At 36.0% G+C, this 20,990-nt stretch overlaps 1 protein-coding gene across 1 annotated transcript in view; it reads right to left on the bottom strand.

Moving 5' to 3' along the window:
- Nucleotides 1–8,429, bottom strand: part of APCDD1 (APC down-regulated 1) — a 59,134-nt gene extending 50,705 nt beyond the window's left edge. The window contains exon 1 of the mRNA XM_074208161.1: nucleotides 7,739–8,429. Within this exon, the coding sequence (XP_074064262.1) occupies nucleotides 7,739–7,796 (58 nt within the window). The 5' untranslated portion in view covers nucleotides 7,797–8,429. The remainder of the gene's footprint in view (nucleotides 1–7,738) is intronic.
- Nucleotides 8,430–20,990: the final 12,561 nt, after the last annotated feature.

Below are 20,990 nucleotides of genomic sequence, written 5' to 3'. Positions count from 1 at the left end.
AGTAATAATCAGCTAAAGAAGAGGCATGACTTTGGGCAATGGATCCTTCCTATTCCTATGATTCTTCCCATTTATAAAGTGAGATAATCAATAATAGCTTATGTTATAGGTGTGGTGAGCAGTAATTAATAAAATATACTGGTGAAATGTTTTGTAAATGTCAAGTACTATACAAGCACTAAACAATAATTACAAAACATTTTATGATAGAATGGAATTTGGTCCAAGGAGGGTTCCTCTTGGATCCCATCCAACTAACCAAACAATCTAGATATAAAACTAGTCTCATACACAATTAAGTTGCAGGAAATGAATCCTGAGAATCATAGTGAAACTTTGAAATATAAGTAATAGGCTTGCTCTTATGGGGAGTGAGCATGGATGCAGACTGCATATAATCTGTGAAAAGCAAATGAAGTCTTTAAGGCATAAGGGAATCCACCACTTTGCAAATTACCACTTTCAAGGAGGTAAATGATACTTTTCCATTCTGATACATTTGTTTCACTTTACACAACAAGTGATTTACTTCTAGGGATTAGATTATTCTTGCCAACAGCCTTAAATTTTGCCAAAATGATCTCAATTAGGATCACAAAAATCAACTTTCTATTCTTGGAGCAGAAGTTCTCAGTAATAACAATTTTAAAGACAGAGTTACACATAAAAAGAAAAGAAAAGGAGAGTTCATTTTTGTTTAGTCATAAAATCGTGAACTAAATGAACACTGCGTTTTGAATTACTTGGGCTGTCTACACTGCCTAAATTCACCAGATGATGGCTGTGGAGAGCTGATCTTAGCATACTACCTCCATAAATGATACACATGCAGTCTTCTATTTAATCTACACCAGCAATTGTAAACACTATTCCCTACTTGTGATGCTCTCATCCATGATAGGAGTAAACTGACACCAGAAAGATTGTGTTCACTTTTTTGCTAAGGATGGAGGGAGGAAGTTGTGTGGGAAAGAGGGCAGGTATTTCTGAAAGACTGTTTTTACAAGCAAGAAGTGGAGAAAGGTCTAATCAATCTGATTAGTCTGATTAATATGGACCTACATTCTTGATCATTCTACCCTCTAATCTCAATTTTTTTTTGAATAGCAGTTTTTAGTGTCTGAATGGTGCAAATTTTCTTCATTTCCTCTATTTACTTGGCTAGAAAACTGAAAACCCAAAAAAAGTTACCTAAAATGTAACAGACAAGATAAAAGGAGGGGAAAAAAAGCTAATAAAAAATCTGTGGATGTGAACTATAATTTTAACATATTATCATTTGTGGAAATGCCAATGTAAATAATATCTGTTAAGAATATGATTCTATTTCTACTATAATCACGCTATAATTCAAGTTAAAACTTGTCTGAAACTTGAAAACTTTCTAGCAGGTAAAAATGCAACTGATTAGCCTAAATATAGGTAATTATTTATCCCTGCAATTGCTTTGCCCAATTAAATAAACAGTCATTACCATAAACTACTGTTTGATGTGGTAATTGTTAGATAAATACTAGGAGGCCTTTTCATTTTTTGGTGTAATAGACAATAGTGGATTTGATAATACTAGTTAACTATGATTACTTATTATTTTTAATTTCCATCATTTCAGTGACAAACATAATTTTTTTCTCTATTTCCTCCCCCCACTCCCTTTGTGTCTGGGGGTAAGAATGGAATACACATTTCTTGTGAAGTCATGCTTAAAGATGTTTTTTTTCCTCTTTTGCTAAAGAGAATACCAAAAAGAAATTATACTAATCATATGCTACTTTGATTTTGGTTGAACATCAGGTGCTTTTTGGTCACTATTTTCTAATATAATCTGGAGATCAGGATGTACTGTTAGATTCCTAAGCCTCTACTGATAAATCTTCAAAATAGTTCTTTGAGGCACTAACCCTCCAGAAAAGAGCTTGCTGTGGTTCTCTGGGACTTCCAGCAGGGGGAAGGGAGGAGCAATATTCCCCCTACTTTTCTCTTTGCTACATGGGAATTTTTACTGTCAACAAACTCTACCTCCAGGAATTTTACTGTTTCCCAAATTCCGTCCCCCCATGGCAACTGCAATACTTCAGGAAATTTTAAAAAAATAGATCCTGCTCAGAAACCAAGTGGGAATTTGTGATCTAAAGGCTTAACAATTTTGAACCATCATTTATATGGGATCCCTGGGAGAAACAACATGTGACTTTTCATTACCACTTAACTGAAAAGAGAACTAAGGAAAGCAAATATAGGTTGAATATTGATCAATTTAGATCCAAAGTACTGCTTTTCCCTCACTCAAAGGATGATTTTTGGTTTAGTCATCTATATTTTTTCTCTCCATTTCTCTGATCTATATAAAGGCAAAGATATGTGCCTTTATTTGGGAGGTATAAAAAATCAAGAATATACTTTTAAATGATTATCTTGTAACCGTTGATCTTTTTAATTGGCTGTGTCAATTGTCAAGTTGATCCAACTTCTGCTTTCTGCTCAAAAACAGTATGTAATTATGAGATACACTTGCCACTTGGGCTTTGATCTTCATCTTACAGAGAGAAAAAAGAGAAGAGATCTCTAGTTCTCTTGTTGATTTTCCTGGGTCATATGCAAGACATGGATGTTTTCATTAAATTGATTCTTTTTTGCTTTCTTGCTTGTAAAAACAGTCTTTTGCAAGGCAATGGGGTTAAGTGGCTTGCCCAAGGCCACACAGCTAGGTAATTATTAAGTGTCTGAGGTTGAATTTGAACTCAGGTACTCCTGACTCCAGGGCTGGTGCTCTATCCACTGTACCACCTAGCCGCCCCAAATTGATTCTTTTTTTTTTTTTAAGTAAAGTTCCCATACTATTTCCCCTAGTGCTCTGAAAAAGGTCAGAGAATGGAAAGAGAACACCTTACTTTCATGAAATTCTTCCATCAAATTATATTTTCTGGCAATTATCTAGGATCTTGAGTGGCAGAGATCACCTAGCTTTTATTTTATAGATGAGGAACTAAGACTCAGAACTTAATTGACTTGATCAATAAATACAGAAATCATAATTAGCAAGGACAAGATTTAAACTCAGACTCTCAAGTTCCAAATAGTTGCTTTTGATCTCACTAGCTAACTTATCTTAAAATTAAAAAAATATATATTTTTTTTCAGACTCAAGTTGTCATTGTAGAAATAGTTAAAAGTTTGGACACAATTGATTTGAATGAAACTAAAGGAGTTTCATTTCCCAGAAAAAGTCAAACAACTCTATCAATAGTAACTAGTAAACTTCATTTAAAAAAAAAGAGACACAATATCAGCACCAAATCTTAGAATCAGATATTTCCATTATATATAAACCAATTATGTTAGGATTGTTCACGCTAATCTTTGTTCCTAGAGCTGAATGATTTTAGAAACTTACATTAGAAACCTTTTAATGCTAACTGAGAAATGGAGCAATTTCTAACAGCATTATTTGACATTCAGTTCCTTGAACTTTTGACTCTGAATCAATAGATCTAAACTGCAGTCCTGATTATATCACTGCACAATCTTAGAGAAGTCATTCAGCTTCTCTGGATCTCAATTTCCCCATCTGATTATGAGACAACTGAACCAGATAATCTATAGTTTCTTCCAGTTCTAATATTCTATGAATTGACTTAAATTAGCTCACATAATCATATCCATATCCAGATGTAGAAGACTACATCTGACAAATTGGAGTTGAGTCTTAAATTTGCAGTTTTCAAATTAAAAAAACTTTTAGAAAAATGAACAAAGAGTTCTAATCTTTTCATTTCAATAAGCTCACTGCCCTCTAGGCAAGAAAGATCTTTTAGACATGTTTTAATTTTTCCTTAAAAAATTAAATTCATAAGGTGACCTATGACTATCAGTGGCTTAGTCATGGGAGAGTAATTTTAAATTAAGACCATGCATCCAAATGTAAGGTCTTTGTGACCTTCTTATTTGTTCTTCACAAAGTCTTCTACCTATCTTCAAATTCTCACAACTGAAGTTGTAGGGCTGAAAGAAACAATTCTCAAAAACAATAAGAGAAAACCAACATTTAGAGAGAAAGTGTTTGAATTCAGTTAAGAATGTGTTGCCCAACTTTCCCAATGCATTTCTTCACAAAGCATTTAAGAGAAAATTTATTAAAAATTCATCTACCATTATATGATTGTAGGCAATATACTACAGATTTTGTAACAACTGAAAAATGAATGAGATGGTGAAGTATGACTATTATTGAGAGGCAAGATATAATGGATAATGGAGTATGATACAATGAATACAAGACTTGGAGTCAGGAAGACTTATGTTCAGATCCTATTGAACTAGCCATGTGAATCTGTGCAAATCTCTAAGCCCCACTTTCCCTATCTGTAGATAGTATCTACTTCAGTTTTATTATGGGGCTCAAATGAGATAATGTACTATATATAAGCACTCTGAATACCTTCAAGTGTATGAAAACACTTTAATCAAATAGAAATAAAAAATTCTGAGTTCCATTTTCTTACTGCATCTAGACTATTATTCAGTACTCTCTGAAAGTATTTAGCTTATAATCAATTGTGATCATTTTCTTTTTCATTTCAGACATGAAACCATGCAAATTCCTGGTACTGGCTTCTTCCAACTCTTCTTGATATAGCTACAGTATTATTTGATCAGTTATAATTGTTGTAAAGTTTTGTCCACAGTGTATTCCCTTTGAAATTGGATGACATATTGTGAATCTCCTTTGTCATTTAACTATAGTTTCTCAGTTCTTATTTTTTTTATCCCTCTTAAAAATAGCAACAACTCTAAGTACTGCTTCCCCTCTCAAAACATTTCCTCCAGTTGCCTTCTGTAAGAGAAACATTAGGTTTATAATATGAAGACCAGGGTTTAAATCTTATCTCTTCTACTAACTATGTGATCTCAGTAAGTCATGTCATTTGATTTCTTTGGGCCTCTATTTCCCCATCCGAACAAAAAGGGATTTGATTAGATTAGTTCTAAACCTTTTTGTATTATGGACCCCCTTTGACATATTAGTGAGATCTATGGACCTTACCTACAAATAATGCTTTCAAATGCAAAAAGAAAATGAGAGAGACTTACAAATGAAAGCAAACTATGTTGAAAGAGTGAACAATTTTTTTTTTTAGGTTTTTGCAAGAGGTTAAGTGGCTTGCCCAAGGCCACACAGCTAGGTAATGATTAAGTGTCTGAGACCAGATTTGAACCCAGGTACTCCTGACTCCATGGCCAGTGTTTTATCCACTATGCCACCTAGCTGCCCCAACAAAAAAGTTTTAAACAAATTCATGGACTGAAGGTTAAGAACTCTTGAACTATATGATCTTTTCTAACCCCCAGGTCCTTTGAGTATCTCCCACTCACTATACTCATCCTACTTTAAGATTCTCTTAACATCTTCTGACTCTAAGAAACATGATATGGACCATGAGGGCTAGCATAAGTTTTCAGGTCAAAATTTGGGAATCATAACCAATCTGAGGTGCCACCTGAATTCCCCTATGGTCACTCAATTGGCTCATAGAAATTTCAGGCTACTATTCTGTCCTCGACATGGATTGGCTAAATGAGGTAACTTTAAGAATATTTACTTCTTAATGATTGTGGGAGGGAAATGATGCTCTGCCTTAATTGCATGAGGCAGCAAGTTTAAGAATTCTGTCATTCATTACTTTTCTAATTCAAGAGGTAATGATGTTTTTAAAAAAAAAAGGATGCTTAATTCCAGGCAGCTTTTCATGTTCTTTTGTTTTAAGCCCATTAGAACACTTTTTTTTTGCTTCACAAGATATAACTACAGATGAAAAAAATGGACAATTTCCCCTGTTTCATCTCTCTCTCTGTCTTTTGGTGGCAGCTGCTGTTTTGATCTGTTCATTGGCTCTGATTTGTTTCATGTTTCAGCCAAAGATTAAAACTGCTCTGTAATTCTAAGCAGATGGGCCTGGGAGTCCAACCCTATAATTATACCTTCTCTCTTTTGCCCTCTAACTGCAAGACTTCCATTCTGACTTTTAAACTCCCAAATCACTAGGTCTGAAAGTACACCTTGGCCATAAGGAGGGTCTGTCTGGCTTAAGTAGGCAGGCTGACACAGCCTATGGCTTTGGTAGCTGAGCAGCCTGCAGGATGACTATAAAGAAAGCATCAACCTACTCTGTTAAATGCACTGTCCTATGATTTCAAGGAGAAGTCAAACTAATTCTAGACCTTATCTACATCCATGTCTCTTCTTTGAGCCTTAGAAAAATTATTCATTTGGGATGATCATAACCTAGACATATACTCAGTGATCACCAGTGATGTAACTCAGCTGCTAACTAGGAAGAAGAATGAGTATACCCAGAAATGCATCTTGCAGCAAGTCAGGGTGTTTCACTAAAATATTTTGCACTTATCTGAAACAACAATACAACTGATTCTAATTATATTAACTTAGACTTTTATGAAACATACTTTGCAATATGAAACACCGTCAGGCAGGTATTACAATTATTATCCCCATTTTATGGATGAAGCAGCAGAAGAATGATAAAGCTGGGAGAATTAGTGACTTCTAAAGGTCATTAGCTACTAAATGGCAGAATTTGGACACAAATGCAAGTTGTTTCTAATGTCAAAAGCAATGTGTTTCATCAGCAAAGACTCTACCACAAGCTGCTTTATCGAAATGTATTATCAATACTTCTCGCTACTAATGCTATGCCAAGCAATCTTGTTCTAATAGCTACCTTGTGGGCTATAATATTACCCTGACCTTTCTTTTATCTCTCCAATTTTCCTCAAGGGATATTCCAAAACCTCCAAAAGCAAGTTATATTCCTGAGCTCTGCCAAAGCTCAGTTGAGTTTTTGGAAAACTTAGTCAAATCAGATCAAACACACCTTCAACTCTGATAAACCCTGTGAGAACTTCCTTTGGATTAGTAAATCTTTGATAAGCTACTTGTTGCTACTTTTAGAATGCATCCAAAGACTTAGGAATGCTTATGCAGGGGAATCTCAAACAATAATATTACAGAATTGAATCAATGAACAGCTATCATTCAGAGTTGAAATAAATAATTTACCTAACCAAAACTCTTCCAAGAAATTGAGATAAACACAAGTGAAACTCTTTTTCATAAAAGATCATGGTCATTCTTTTAGAGTCCCATAAAGACTTGGACCACATCAAAAGTCACTCTATGGGCTTTGAAATCTTTTAAAAAAATGACTACAAAACACATAATTTAATTATAGCATCTCTGTTTATAGTTGGGAATACTAAAGAAGTAATAAAAACATTTGCCAAAATTTTATACACTGACCCTGGTTGTAAAAGAAAGGGAAAAGTCAGCTAACTTGTCTTCCCATATAGAGGCAAAGGTAAGAATGATAAAAGGGGTCCCAGGCGTCTAAGAAAAGTTAGGGAGTGACAGAAATTGAGGTTTGAGAAATTGGAGGTTCCCTCTGAACCTTTCGGAGCTATCATAAGATCATGGATAGAGCTAGAGATGGGAGCACTCTCAGAGGCCAAGTCCACCCAACTTATTTCACAGTAGAAGCAACTGGGGTCCAGGAAGGTTAAGTGCTTTGGAAAAATCAAGACATTCGTGATTCATTCCCAAATATTTGTCTTAAATTTTCTATCGCTGTTACATGGATAATTATTATAAATGAGTATTCTATCTGCCAGCACTTCTGCTCTCTGGAGGGGGGCGGGGAGGGGAATAGTAGCGCTCACTCACCATGTAATAGGAGGGCCAGGAACAGGTATCTGACCAGGCTGCTGTAGGGATGGGACATTTCCAGTTTTTCTTCTCTACTTCTTCCTCCTTCTCCAGGCGCCGAGGAGACGTCCTCTTCCCTTTCTGATGGTCAGCAGCTATTCTCTTCCAGTGCAACTTTTGGGCTTCCTTCCAATCAAAGTGATGCTAAAGTTCTTACTCTCTTCCCTCCCCTCCACCCCCACGCCGGAAGGAAAGTCCACTACTCCCTCCTGGGTGAACTTGACAAGTCAGATGAAAAGTGATCTGGAAGAGTTCCGACCACCAGTGGCAGCCCCTGGGGGGTCCCCGGATCCAGCGCTGCTTTGGGGGGCTGCGTTCACGGCTGCAGAGGAGGCAGTGGCTGTGGACAAAGGAGGTGCGTGGGTTCCCAAGTGCAATCGAGGTTCTCCGTGGCTTTCCTCCCCTTCTTCTCTTCCTCCTTTTCCTCTTCCAGACTTGGCTTTTCAGTTCGGGCCAGGGGCTTTGCAGAAAGCTCTGCCTGCCGGCGGCACGAGGGAACCCCTCACTCCATCTCCGCCCTGCAGCGGGATGACTGGAGGATGCCCTGGCGGACCTCCGGCGGTTGGGTCTGGGGGCCGCAGCGGAGCGTCTGGCGGGACCCGGGAGCCCCCCGCTCTGGCGGGGTTCCGCTCCCTGGCTGAGGAGGGGATGGACTGCGCTCTCAGAGAGTCACTGCTCCGAGTCCGCCGCCGCGGCCAGCGCTGCTGCCCACCCGCCCGGCCCCGACCCCCCGGCAGCAGCCTCCCCTGGCCAGCAATGCCCGGCTCTGCGCCCTGAGCCCAGTCCCGCCGCCGCCGCCGCTGCAGCTGCACCTACTCTTCATATTTCCCGTGCGGCGGCGGCGGCGGCGGCGGCAGGGGGAGGGAGGAGGGGCAGGGGGAGAGGAGGGGTCAGGGAAGAGGCGACTCAGCGCCACTCATCTCCCCCAGCTGCCGCCAGGGAGAGGGAGGGAGGGAGAGGGACTTGAAAGGGCGGGTTGGGCGGGCCCTCCCCTCCCACTTCTCCCCTCTCCCCTCTCCTGTCTCGGGATTGTCCAGCCTCCCGCGGAGCTTCTGAGGGCTGCCCGCCCCGCCCCCCCCGAGCCCCCCCCCCCCCCTCAGTTGCTGGAAGCTGGTGGGCACTCCCAGCCCCGCTGTTCTAGGAAGCAAAGTTTGTCTTCCCTCCCTAACATCCCTTCCAGCTCAAAATTCTAAGAATCCCTTCTCCTCCCATCTCCTTTTCTCTTTGGGACTCTGCAGGGGACCTAAGTTCCAAGTTGTCTTTCTCTCCCATCCCAGCAGTGGCAGGATGCTGGTTTGTGTTCTGCGTGGGAGAAAGGTGGTTCAGCCTAGTCCCACTCTGACTTAACAAAGCTGAAAATCGCAAATCTGACCTGACCGCGGGCATTTAGGTTTTGTTATTTTTATTAAAAGTTGTTTGGGGGTGGGGGCTGGGTACGAGACAGAGAGAGTCAAGAGACAGAAACTCAGAAGGGTGATTGCTGAAGCTCTGAGACTTTCTAGCAGGAGCCAAGCATGTCTTAACTAAATATATCCTCCACAAGTTAGTACCTCGGCTCCTCCAGTAAGCACATGAGCCCGTGTCACAGGTCCCAACCTGTGGAGGGAAAGGTGTAGGCAGCAGGAGCCTGTTTTGTTATATTCCTTCCCCTTCCTGAAGCCGTAGATCTGTCATTTTGAAGCTCAATTGGAAGCTCTGAAAAACCTCACTGTGGAACCTTCTGAAGTCCATTTGGAAATCTTTTCTGACAAACTCACCAGTCTCCTGCATAAATCCCCAATAGATCCATTTACATTGTCTAGGCTAGTGCCTTCTACTTTAAGCGCCCCTCCCTATAAATATTTGCTAAATGAATGAATGGAATTTGTATTTACATTATTTGCATTCGGGGGCTCTCTACTTATGATCCATTTCATAAAAGCCCCAAGGGCAGGAACAATATCTTCTACATGTTTCGTAATTCCCCAGAGCACCACTTCTTGCAGGAGCCAGCAGTTAGGTACTCTGATAGCAACTCAACTCCGTTCGACACTTAATGAGCAGATGGGAATACCAAGCTGAATATTCAAAGGGAGCTCAGTAAATGTTGACAGACAAAGAGCAAAAGTACTGTGGAAAGAGCAGTGGAGTGGAAGTCAAAATACCGAGGGTTCAAAAAACATCTGGGCTACCTATTGCTGGGGTGACTTTGGTAAATCTCTTAACCTCTCTGGACATTAATTTCCTCTTTTATAAAATGAAAGGATTGGAGCTTTGGCCTTTTAAGGTCCTTTCCAACTGTAAATTTACGATCCTATAACAAGTGATTGACTTAGTGACAGGCTCCTGGGATAGCTTAGCCATCCTGCATTCTCACTTTGCTGCTTGTTTGCTATCCTGTTATATGGAAAGAAAGTCACTTGCCTTACCAGGAAACATAACAATCATTGCTAGAATCTACCCATCGGACTCAACTGGTCCGAGTCCTTTTCACAAATAAATACATTAGTTTGAACATCTTGTTAAAGTACCAGCTTCCCCAGTGTGATAATGCCTGCCTCTCTGTACAGTGGTTATGACTCAAAGCCTTAATTTCCTTAGGGTTCAAAAACTATCTGGGTTTCAGTGACAGCCCAGTAGTTTCACACAATGAAAGCAGTAAAAAAAAAATTTTTTTTGGCAAAAAAGTTTTAACTCCCTTTGTTTCATTAAGAAAATGCATGTCTCTTGCAGACCCAACCCAGATACCTCTCCCTGTTTTCCTGGTATTCCAGTAAGATGATGCTGATTGAGATTATTTGATGTATTGTTGTTGTTGTTATTATAACTATCATTATAATGTTCCTATCTATGATATGAAATATGTGAAAACTTGCTATCTGTCTTATTCTCAAGGATGTTATGAGGATTAATGTTTTAATGTTTGCAAAGTTTGAAGATGAAAGGCCCCCAGTGTGTGCACATAGTGATGGTAATCATAATAATGCCTATTAGCATCAGCATTACTTTAAATTAGTCTTGTTCTGCTAAGACATTCTGGGGTTGACTTTGTTCCTGATAATTTGCTCAGGAGAATTGTTAGATTTTGGAGGCAGATTATAGTCTGTGCACTTGAATATTCCTCCAGAACTAAGTAGGATTTTTATTTAAAGCAAAGGACTGATTATTCTTCAAATGTGACCTACTTTGACATTTTTAGTAAAATATGAAAATAACTACCAAGAAGAAGTAGTAGATAGTACACCTATCAACAATATCAAAGGTCCAATTCCTATTCTTAACCTTATGCCTAGTTAGTCTCCTAAAGTGATTATAGATGCATCTTTTAAATTTTCTTATGAAATTTACCTGTTTATTGCATGTTAAATCTTTCTGTCCCCAATTCCCTTTGTTGTAAACTTTTTACATATTTTTTATTTTCACTTATCTATTCCCATCTGCTCATTGTGTTGAACTGAGTTGAATTAAATTGTTATCAGAGTATTAAAACTATTTCTCTTCAACTGTGACCCCATTTGGGGCTTTCTTGGCAGAGACTGGAGTGTTTGCCTTTCCATCTCCAGCTTATTTATGGATGAGGAAACCGAGTCAATAGGCTGAAGTGATTTGCCCAGAGTCACACAGCTAGTAAGTGTCTAAGGTCAGATCTAAACTCAGGATCATCTTCCTGATTCCATCCATTGAGTCATATAAGCTGCCTCCACACATGTATTATAAATTATATTTGAGTGTTATTGAATTATTAACCAATTCACACAATACCAATAATGAGATGTTCTACAACATAGGTAATGTAATGATAAAGTGCTGGGTATGAAGTAGGAAGAGCTGAATTCAAATTCTGTCTCAGATATTAGGTGAGTGACCCTGGAAAAATTCTTTTGATTCTCTATGCTTCAGCCTCCTCCTCTATAAAGAAAGAAAGTAGTAATAATAATAATAATACTGACCCTACAGGCTGTTGTTAAGTTCAAATAAGTTAGCTTATATAAAGTGTGACCTATTATCGTTATTATTTACATTTGTACATAATGGAAGCATTAATCTGAAATGCAACTTCCCTCTTTGGCTTAGTTTCCTCAATGCTAAAATGGGGGCTTCAGATTAGATTGCATCTCATGTTTCTTCCAACTTTAAATCTATGTTCCTTAGACAACATTTTCCTTTTTAGTCACAATGAGAAGCATAAGTGGCAATCAATTGATCCCAAAGGATCACCAGTATATAGATTTGGAACTAGTTATTACTTTAAAGACCAACTAGTCTAACCCTTTAATTTTAAAAATAAGCAATGGAAGACCAGGAAGGTCACACAGGAAGTAAGTAGGGGAACTAGGATTTTAACCTAGGTTCTCTGTCCCTAAATCCTCTGTCTACTGAGTTACACTTAGGAAGGAAAGAGACCTTGCAACTAGGGTCCTAGCTTGACATCTATAGGTGCACAAAACTGGTGGAAAACTACTTGAAGACTCCATGCTCTTAGTTCCAATAGTGAGTGGTGGGAAGCTGGAAGAATAAGAATTGTTATTAGCTGCATTTAAAAAGAACCCAAGGGGCCATTAGGTGGCACAGTGGATAGAACACCTACCCTGGAGTCAGGAGGACCTGAGTTCAAAGCCAGCCTCAGATACTTAATAATTGCCTAGCTATGTGACCCTGGGCAAGTCACTTAATCCCATTGGCTTAAATAAATAAAATTTAAAGAAAAAAAGAGCCCAAGAGATTTATGAAGAATGGACCTATTTTAAGTAAAAGCATTACAAGACTTTGAACCCCATGTCAAAAAACAAGGCATGGCAACCAGTTATATTCTCAGTCACAGAACAAAGCAAAGGGCTGATCCTTAAAAAAACAACTGAACTGACCGGATGTTGATGCTAAACCACTGGCAAAATTATTTTAAACTAGCTTATTCAAATCTCCATGGAATCCATCAGATAAAACAGGACTGTCCAACCTTACTTTTAAAAGATTTTATTGAAACAATAAACAATATATCTTGATTTGCCAGTTTATCAAGAGCTCTGTGATAGCTTGGTTTTGTTTACTAAAGTATTTAGTAAACCAACAGGGAACTGCATAAAATTGCCCTGCAAGTGGCATGCCACCAGTTGCATTTCGGATAGCCCTGAGATAAAATTAGCCAGAATAATTAGTATTCTTTAATCAGTGGCATTATTCTCAGTTATACATTTTATGGTACCTTAAACATAGAATGTGATCAATAAATGTTTCCTGAGTAGAAGGATGGATGGATGGATGGATGGATGACTTACTGAATACTTCAAAAAATTGCTTAGGGAAAATTAGATTGATTAGACCATCTTCCAAAAATAAAATGTTCATTTTTTTTTCCTCTAAGAGCTACTGTCTTCCAGTTTTAAGAAAGGGCTCTGGTGAGATCTTTCTCTAGTTCATTGACAGTAAACCTGGAGGAAAAGTCACATTTAATTTTTGTGAACTTTATATGTACTTACACTAATGCTCTAAACAACTAGATGCTCATTGTAGTGGAAAGAACATTGGTTTTGGATTGAGGAGAGATCTAAATGGATATCTTAATCATTTATTAACTAGATGATCCTGGACAAATAACTTACTTTCTCTGAGTCTCAGTTATCTCATTTGTATAATGGAAAGAATAATATTTGCATTCCCCACCTTCCAAGTTTGTAGTAAATCTTAAATAAATGCCTATGCTACTTCTTCTGCTAATAGTGATGATTAAAAGGGACATGTGGGAGGGTGATAATATGGTATAAAAGGAAGGACAATGTATTTGGAGTTCCTAGCAACCTGGGTTTTAATTTTTACTACCTTGTGAGACCTTTAGTAAATCACCTAACATGTTAAAAATCTTCCAAGGTCCTAAAAGCAAATATAAGAATTTTGGATTTCTATTTTAGTTTCTGCATCAAAATATACTGCTGCTATTTAATTAATTGATTGGAAAGGATTTCAAGATTTATAATAACATAACATTAGGAGATGAGATCAAATGATCTCTAAGGTTGCTTCTAGCTCCATTTTTGTGACCTCTAAATTTTTATAATTTGTTTTCATTGAGCATATGTTTGCATGAATGTATGTATTCTGGTTAATGTGTTTTATCTTAATGTATGTGTATGCATTTGCATACATAAATGTATGTATACACAAATTTCAAGCAAATGTACAGGCCAATTCTGAATATTTGGATGATAACACAAACTCTGTTTTTCATCTAGTTAGAAAACAAATAAAGAAAAACCAGAAGGTCACAAGTCAAGTTTCTGAATGGTCAAAATAGAAATCATAATAGTCACATAAATTTTGCATAATGGAGAATCCCTCAGGGTCTCATTCACTGCTAATTCACTCATACTTTACATGCAAATTTTACACATTTGGTGCTCTATTTTCCAAAACCATACATCATTAGAAGGGTTGATAATGGTAGACATGTTGACAGCCTTGGGAAGTGATAGCTGATATCATGACTGTGAAAAAGTATACTGAAAAGCTACTTAAAAGGGGGGAAATGACAAATAAATTCTAATCATAGTAATCTGGGAACACAGTTCATAAGACAAGCAGTTAAGTATAATGTATGTATAAACTGATATTCCTAACTATGGCTCTGAATTATCCAGAAAAAGTTAAATTATTTTTGGCATAGTCTACTTAAGTAAAAAATGAGATATCTCCAAAAAGAGATATTGCATTCAGAGTAAAAAGAACCTTGGTAACTGTGGAATTATCACTCCTTTGATGATATTTTGTCAGGGGAGTAATGCCATGACAAGCACTTAAATTGTATTTGAGTGAAGGAGTGCTGTGCTAAATCAATAGTCATCTGGATCCAGTGACCAGATATATATATGAGGCAATCAGGGTTAAGTGACTTACCCAAGGTCATATAACTGGTAAGTATCTGAGGCCAGATTCAAACTCCTCTTAACTCCAAGGTCAGCTCTCTATCTATTGTACCACCTAGTTGCCTTCCCACTCTATTATTTATTAGTGTATATTTTATATTATATATATATCATAGTATATATATATATATATATATAGTATATATAAAATATATAGTATATATTTTACCACTATATGTATTAGTGTACATTTTACCACTATAGTTCTCATTATCTGTACAAGGAAAAGATTAGTTGAGATCATCTTTGATTCCTTCTTTCTCTAACATTTGATGAACTTATTTTCAAATAGGGTTGTATTTTATTTTAGAAATATTTCCATCAAGATGTTTTAAGTCTGTTGTTTTGAAAGGTACATATTCAAATCTCCAGGAAATTCACCCAAAAAGGATCCACATAGTTAAAATTTTACTGTTATATAATTTGTAATGTAGTACAGATAAACATATTTGAGGACTAACAGTTGGTCTAGGTAATTGCCCTGGATAATTCAGAGCCATAGTTAAGTAATATCAGTTTATACATACATTATACATGTTTTTTCCAAAGATTGATGCAAAGATTACCACTCTTATTTTTTAGTTGTTATATTCTTATTCTGCAGGATCTTTTTCAGTCAGTAAATAAAATTTATTAAATACTTATTAATTGATGGGATGTATTAAGTGCAAAGGATATAAATATGAAAAAGAAAGACTTAAGAATCTAAAAGGAAAAGCTAAGACACAAAAAGAGAGATGAAAAGCAGGGAGAGGGAGGGAAGGTATCTGTCAAAGGAGTTGTATCTAGGTGAGAAAAGAGAGATGACTGGCCTAGGCCCACTTCTTAAATAGAAGTTTTGAGAGGATCACTTCACTGTTCCCTTCATTCAGATAGTACAGATAAATCTAAATGCCAAGATGATAAGGTTCCTATGAGCATGACAGAGAAATCAACTTTCTACAGCTAACTTTGAAACACTCAAATAGGGATAATTTTTTCCCAAGTTTATGAACTAATAGAGATATCTTATACAATACAGTTTGCCTCCATAATATTTCATTGCTTTAATAGACGTGTTCATTTTTCAATGTGAGTAGTCCTTCCAAATGAACATACCACAATTTAATCATGTCTGCTCATGAGTAACTCTTATCCATGTTTTCCACATACATTCAAGAGAGACTTTAATACCTCAATGTTCTGGAGACTTTGGGGGGAGGATTTCCTTTAATAATTTTTCTGTTTTGCTTTTAATTTTTTTCACTTAATTGACATGTCTTTTCTCCTACCCACCACTTTCTCTAGATTGAGGAGGGGGAAATATACATAGTCAAAAAAAGCAAATTCTCAAATTGACATAGAAAAATTTATGTTCATTGTGCTTCTAGAATCAATTAAGACACAATCCTGTCAGAAGCTGTATAGCATGCTTCATTAATAATTCACTGGAAATCATGATCATTGCATTGAAGAGAGTTCTGAATATTTTCTAAATAATTTGCCTTTGTAATGACAACAATATTCTATTCAGTTTACTCTTATCATTTCATAATGTCTTCTTAGGTTTCTCTATAACTGCAACTTTTGTCATTCTTTATGGCATAATAGTGTTCCATTCCATTCACATATTATGATATTATTTGTTCAGTCATTTTCAAATTGAGTGACACCCCTTCAGTGTCCTTTAAAATCTTAAAGATACCATTATAATGTTCAGGCTTTTCCTTCTGTTTTCCCTTATTCCTTACACATTATTGGTACATTTCCTTTTCCAGTCAAATATATCCTTAATATTATCTCTGACAGTACTTTTCTCACAAAGGCTAAGTCTCTAACTAGTAATGATAATGTTCATTTAAAAATTCTATTTATTAGACAATTTCCTTTGACCTCAAAATACTTTTAAAAACATGAGAAAATTGAAGCATAGTCTAGTTAAGGGATTTATTATAATTTATTAATTATGACATATAATATTCTTTCCTTCAGATCATCACTTGAGGTTTTTACCTTTAATGACAAAGTTTTTTGTGAAAAAAAATCATTCATCTGCTAAGCAAGATGAGCAGAATCAGAAAAACATTGTGCACCCTAACAGCAACATGGGGGCGATGATAAAACTTGATGGACTTGCTCATTCTTTCAATGCAATCAGGAACAGTTTTGGGCTATCTGCAATGGAGAATTCCATCTGTATCTAGAGAAAGAATTGTGGAGTTTGAACAAAGATCAAAGACTATTACCGTCAATTTAGAAAAAAAATCATCTTATTATGTAATTTTGCTATACTTTATTTTTCTTCCTTAAGGATATGATTTTTCTCTCATCACATTCAACTGAGATCAATATATACTATGGAAACAATGTAAAGACTAACAGAATGCCTCCTGTGAGGGTTGGGGGGAGGGAAGCAAGAATGGGGGGAAAATTGTAAAACTCAAATAAAATCTTTCTTAAAAAAAGAAAAAATAATTCATCTAGATGGCTTTATAATGTCTATGATAGAAATATCAGACATTTAGCTTAGGTTCCATATGTGAATGGAATGGAACCTAAGGTAGAAAAGCTGCCCTGATACTTTATTGGTCCAAGAGGTTAAGGATTAAGTAATTTATGTTGCTTTCTGGTTACCTAAGGTATCAAAGTCAGACTTTAAGAAGTAAGTTGCCCTTCAGATTTGGCAGATACCCTACTGCCATCTGACTCACCATATTTAACACACCCTGCTAACTAGACAGGTTTTCTGATGGAAACAAGGTGGAGTCATATCTACCTGAACCAATATTGTAGCCTTATTTATTATTCTTTCTTTTCAATGACTAAGTAAACTTACTTTTATGAACTATTGGTTGACCTATAATTGTCTCATTTTATTCTAATCCTAAAACCGGGATAAATTATGTCCTGCCTACAACTGTGTTAAAAAGTGGATGTTTGGAAATATTTGAATACTTACATTTTTCATTTGTCATTCAAATGCTGAGTATTATGTAGACATCAACCTCTTACAAAGTTGCTGCGGTGTAGAAATCAGCTGTTAATCTTGAGCTACATTGCAAGAGTTATGAGAAATAGAATCTATGTATATAATAACCTATGTGCTTCTAAATAAATCCCAGAATATTTCATCTGGAAATTGATAAATGATTCAATAATGCCTATCAAGATCTATGGATTTCTTGTGGTATCAATTTTTAAAAAGGATCACATTGCCTTTAAATTTTAGAAACTAATAGAGGAACCTAAATCTTCTGAGTCCAAAACTAGTATTCTTTCTTTTTTCTTTTTCTTTCTTTAAATTTATTTTTTAATTCTTAAATTTATTTTTATAATTTTATGTAAAAATATTTTCCATCATTTATACATTTGCAAACTTTTGAGTTCCATATTTTTCTACCACCCTCCTTTCTTTTCCCCTTCCCCATGGCAGACAATTTGATATAGGTTGTACATGTACAATTGTGTTTAAAAAATTTTCGTGTTAGTCATGTACTGAAAGAAAAATTAAAGCTAAGGGGGGAAAACTATGAGAAAGAAAGAAAAAAATTAAAGAAGCTTTTAAAAATGAACATAGTATGTTTTGCTCTGCATTCAGACTCCATAGTTTTTTCCTCTAGATGTGGATGGAATTTTACATAATGGGTCACTCAGAATTGTCCTTAATCACTGAACTGCTGAGAGTAGCTGAGTCCATATCCAAATGTTGCTGTTAATGTATACAAAGTTCTCCTGGTTCTATTTACTTCAGTCAGCATCAGTTCATGGTCTTTAGAGATTTTTCTAAACGCCAATCACTCATGATTTCTTACAGGACAATAGTATTCCATTACATTCATATAACTTATTCAGTCATTTCCCAGTTGATGGGTATCCCCTCAATTTACAATTCTTTGCCATTACTGCTTTAAATATTTTTGTACTTTGTAGGTCCTTTTCCCTTTTTTATGATTTCTTTGTGATACAAACCTTGTAGTGATATTGCTGAATCAAAGGATATGTACAATTTTATTACCCTTTGGACATAGTTCCAAATTGCTCTCCAGAATGGTTGGATTAGTTCACAACTCCACAAACAGTGCATTAGAGTCCCAGTTTTCCCCTATTTTCTTGATGGTTTGATTGATCATTTTCTTTTAAAAATTTTTTTTGTCATTCTAGCCAGTCTGATAGGTGCAAAGTGGTATTTGAGAGTTTTTAATTTGCATTTTTAATATAGCTTTAATTTCTTAATCTGAAAAGTGGCTGTTCATATCTTTTGACCATATTAACTAGAAAATGAATTGTATTCTTATAAATTTGACTCAGTTTTCATTTAGAAATGAGTCCTATATCAGAAACATTAGCTATGAAAATTGTATCCCAGCTTTCTGCATTCATTCTAATCTTGGTTGTATTGGTTTTATTTGCAAAAACTTGTTTAATTTAATGTAGCTGAAATTATCTATTTTGCAATTTATAATGTTTTCTTTCTCTTGTTTTATCATAAACTCCTCCTCTCTCTCTTTAGATCTATTCCTTTTTCTCCTGATTGGCTTATGGAATCATCCCATACCATTTCAACCTTATCTTGATATTGATTGTGAGATGATGGTCTATGCCTAGTTTCTGTCATACTATTTTTCAGTTTTTCCATCAGTTTTTGTCAGAGTGAGCTGTTATCCCCAAAACTGGAGTCTTTGAGTTTTTCAGATAGTAGATTACTGGTCATTTATTTGTATCTTTTGTATCTAATTCATAACTATTTCTTAGTACTACCACTTTATAATATAGTTTTAGATCTGACTCCACTTAGTCGCTTTGCCCCATATTGTTTTCTTAGTTTCTAAAACCTATGGTAGTATGTTAAAGAAGATTTTTAATTTAAAAAGCAGATGATGAACTTCATTTGTTTTATCTTTAAATAAACAAACATCCTAATATACATATATATGTATATATATATATTATTTAAAGGCAGTGTGGGGGTAATAGAAATATATATATATATGTATATATATATACACACATATATATCTTACACATAGTGAGAATTCATTTGTTGTCATTATGGTAATTATTTGCTTGATATTATGCTAAACTAAAGAAGTTCATTGGGGATATGGAAATGAAAACTGTCAGGTTATATTGTAACATAAATTGTCAAGGGATGAAAAAGAAATTCAAGTCACACAAATTTCCTCAACAACTTACATCAAATGGTATTAAGCTCTAGAACAGCCCAAGATAGATTTATACTCAAGAAAGGAGCACACTTTTCAACATAGTTAAAAAGCTAGAATTAGAAAGTCATTCAGTTTCTTTTTTCTTATTGAGATTTGATTGCTTTTCTAATTATATATTATAAAAGTTTCTCAACATTCATCCACATGAATATTTATGTTATACAATTACCCTCCCCTCGGCAGCAAACAGTCTCGTGAACATTGAACACGTACATTTGTGTTTACACAAAATACATTTAATGAAAAAAGAAGAAAACCATGGAATAGGAAGGAAAACATAGGAGAAATTTTTCAAAAATGAACATGGGGCGGCTAGGTGGTGCAGTGGATAGAGCATCGGCCCTGAAGTCAGTAGTACCTGAGTTCAAATCAGCCTCAGACACTTAATAATTACCTAGCTGTGTGGCCTTGGGCAAGCCACTTAACCCCATTGCCTAGCAACCCCCCCCCAAAAAAGTGAACATAGTGTTCATTCAGATTCTGTAGTTTGTTTTTGTTATTTTTTTTTGGGGGGGGGGGGTTCTGGATGTGGCTGGCATTATCCATAGAAGCTTATCCAGGGTTGACCTAGCTCTCAGAACTGCTCAGAAGAACTGTATTCATCAAAGTTTATCAAATCACAATGTAAGTTTTAATGTGAATAATGTTCTCTTGGTTCTGCTCCCTTCATTCAGAATCAATTCCTCTCATTCTTTCCATGCCTCTTTAGAGTCCCACTATTCATGATTTCTTATAGAACAATAGTACTCCATAATATTCATATACTGTAACTTGTTCAGTCATTCCCCAATCAATGGGCATTCCCTCAATTTCCAATTCTTTGCCACCACAAAAAAAAAAAGCTAAACATATTCGGTTTCATTTGTGATTTCCCATTGAAAGACAAAACCAGATCTTTACCTCTGAGATCATGGACCAAAATCTACATATATAAGAAATAGCATCTCTTGTAATTATTATTTGAACTTCTGTATTCTTTAGATATAGAGATACAATAAGTCAAATAAAAGGCACCATCTCATGGTTAATCTTGGTTGAAAATGCAAATGAAGATCAATAATATCAGAATTCATAAAAGTGCTGAACTGAAGTGAATTGACAAAAGTAGAA

The sequence above is a fragment of the Macrotis lagotis genome, chromosome X (assembly GCF_037893015.1).
Source record: "Macrotis lagotis isolate mMagLag1 chromosome X, bilby.v1.9.chrom.fasta, whole genome shotgun sequence".
Classification (NCBI taxonomy): Eukaryota; Metazoa; Chordata; class Mammalia; order Peramelemorphia; family Peramelidae; genus Macrotis; species Macrotis lagotis.
This window is presented reverse-complemented; position numbering and strand designations above follow the sequence as displayed.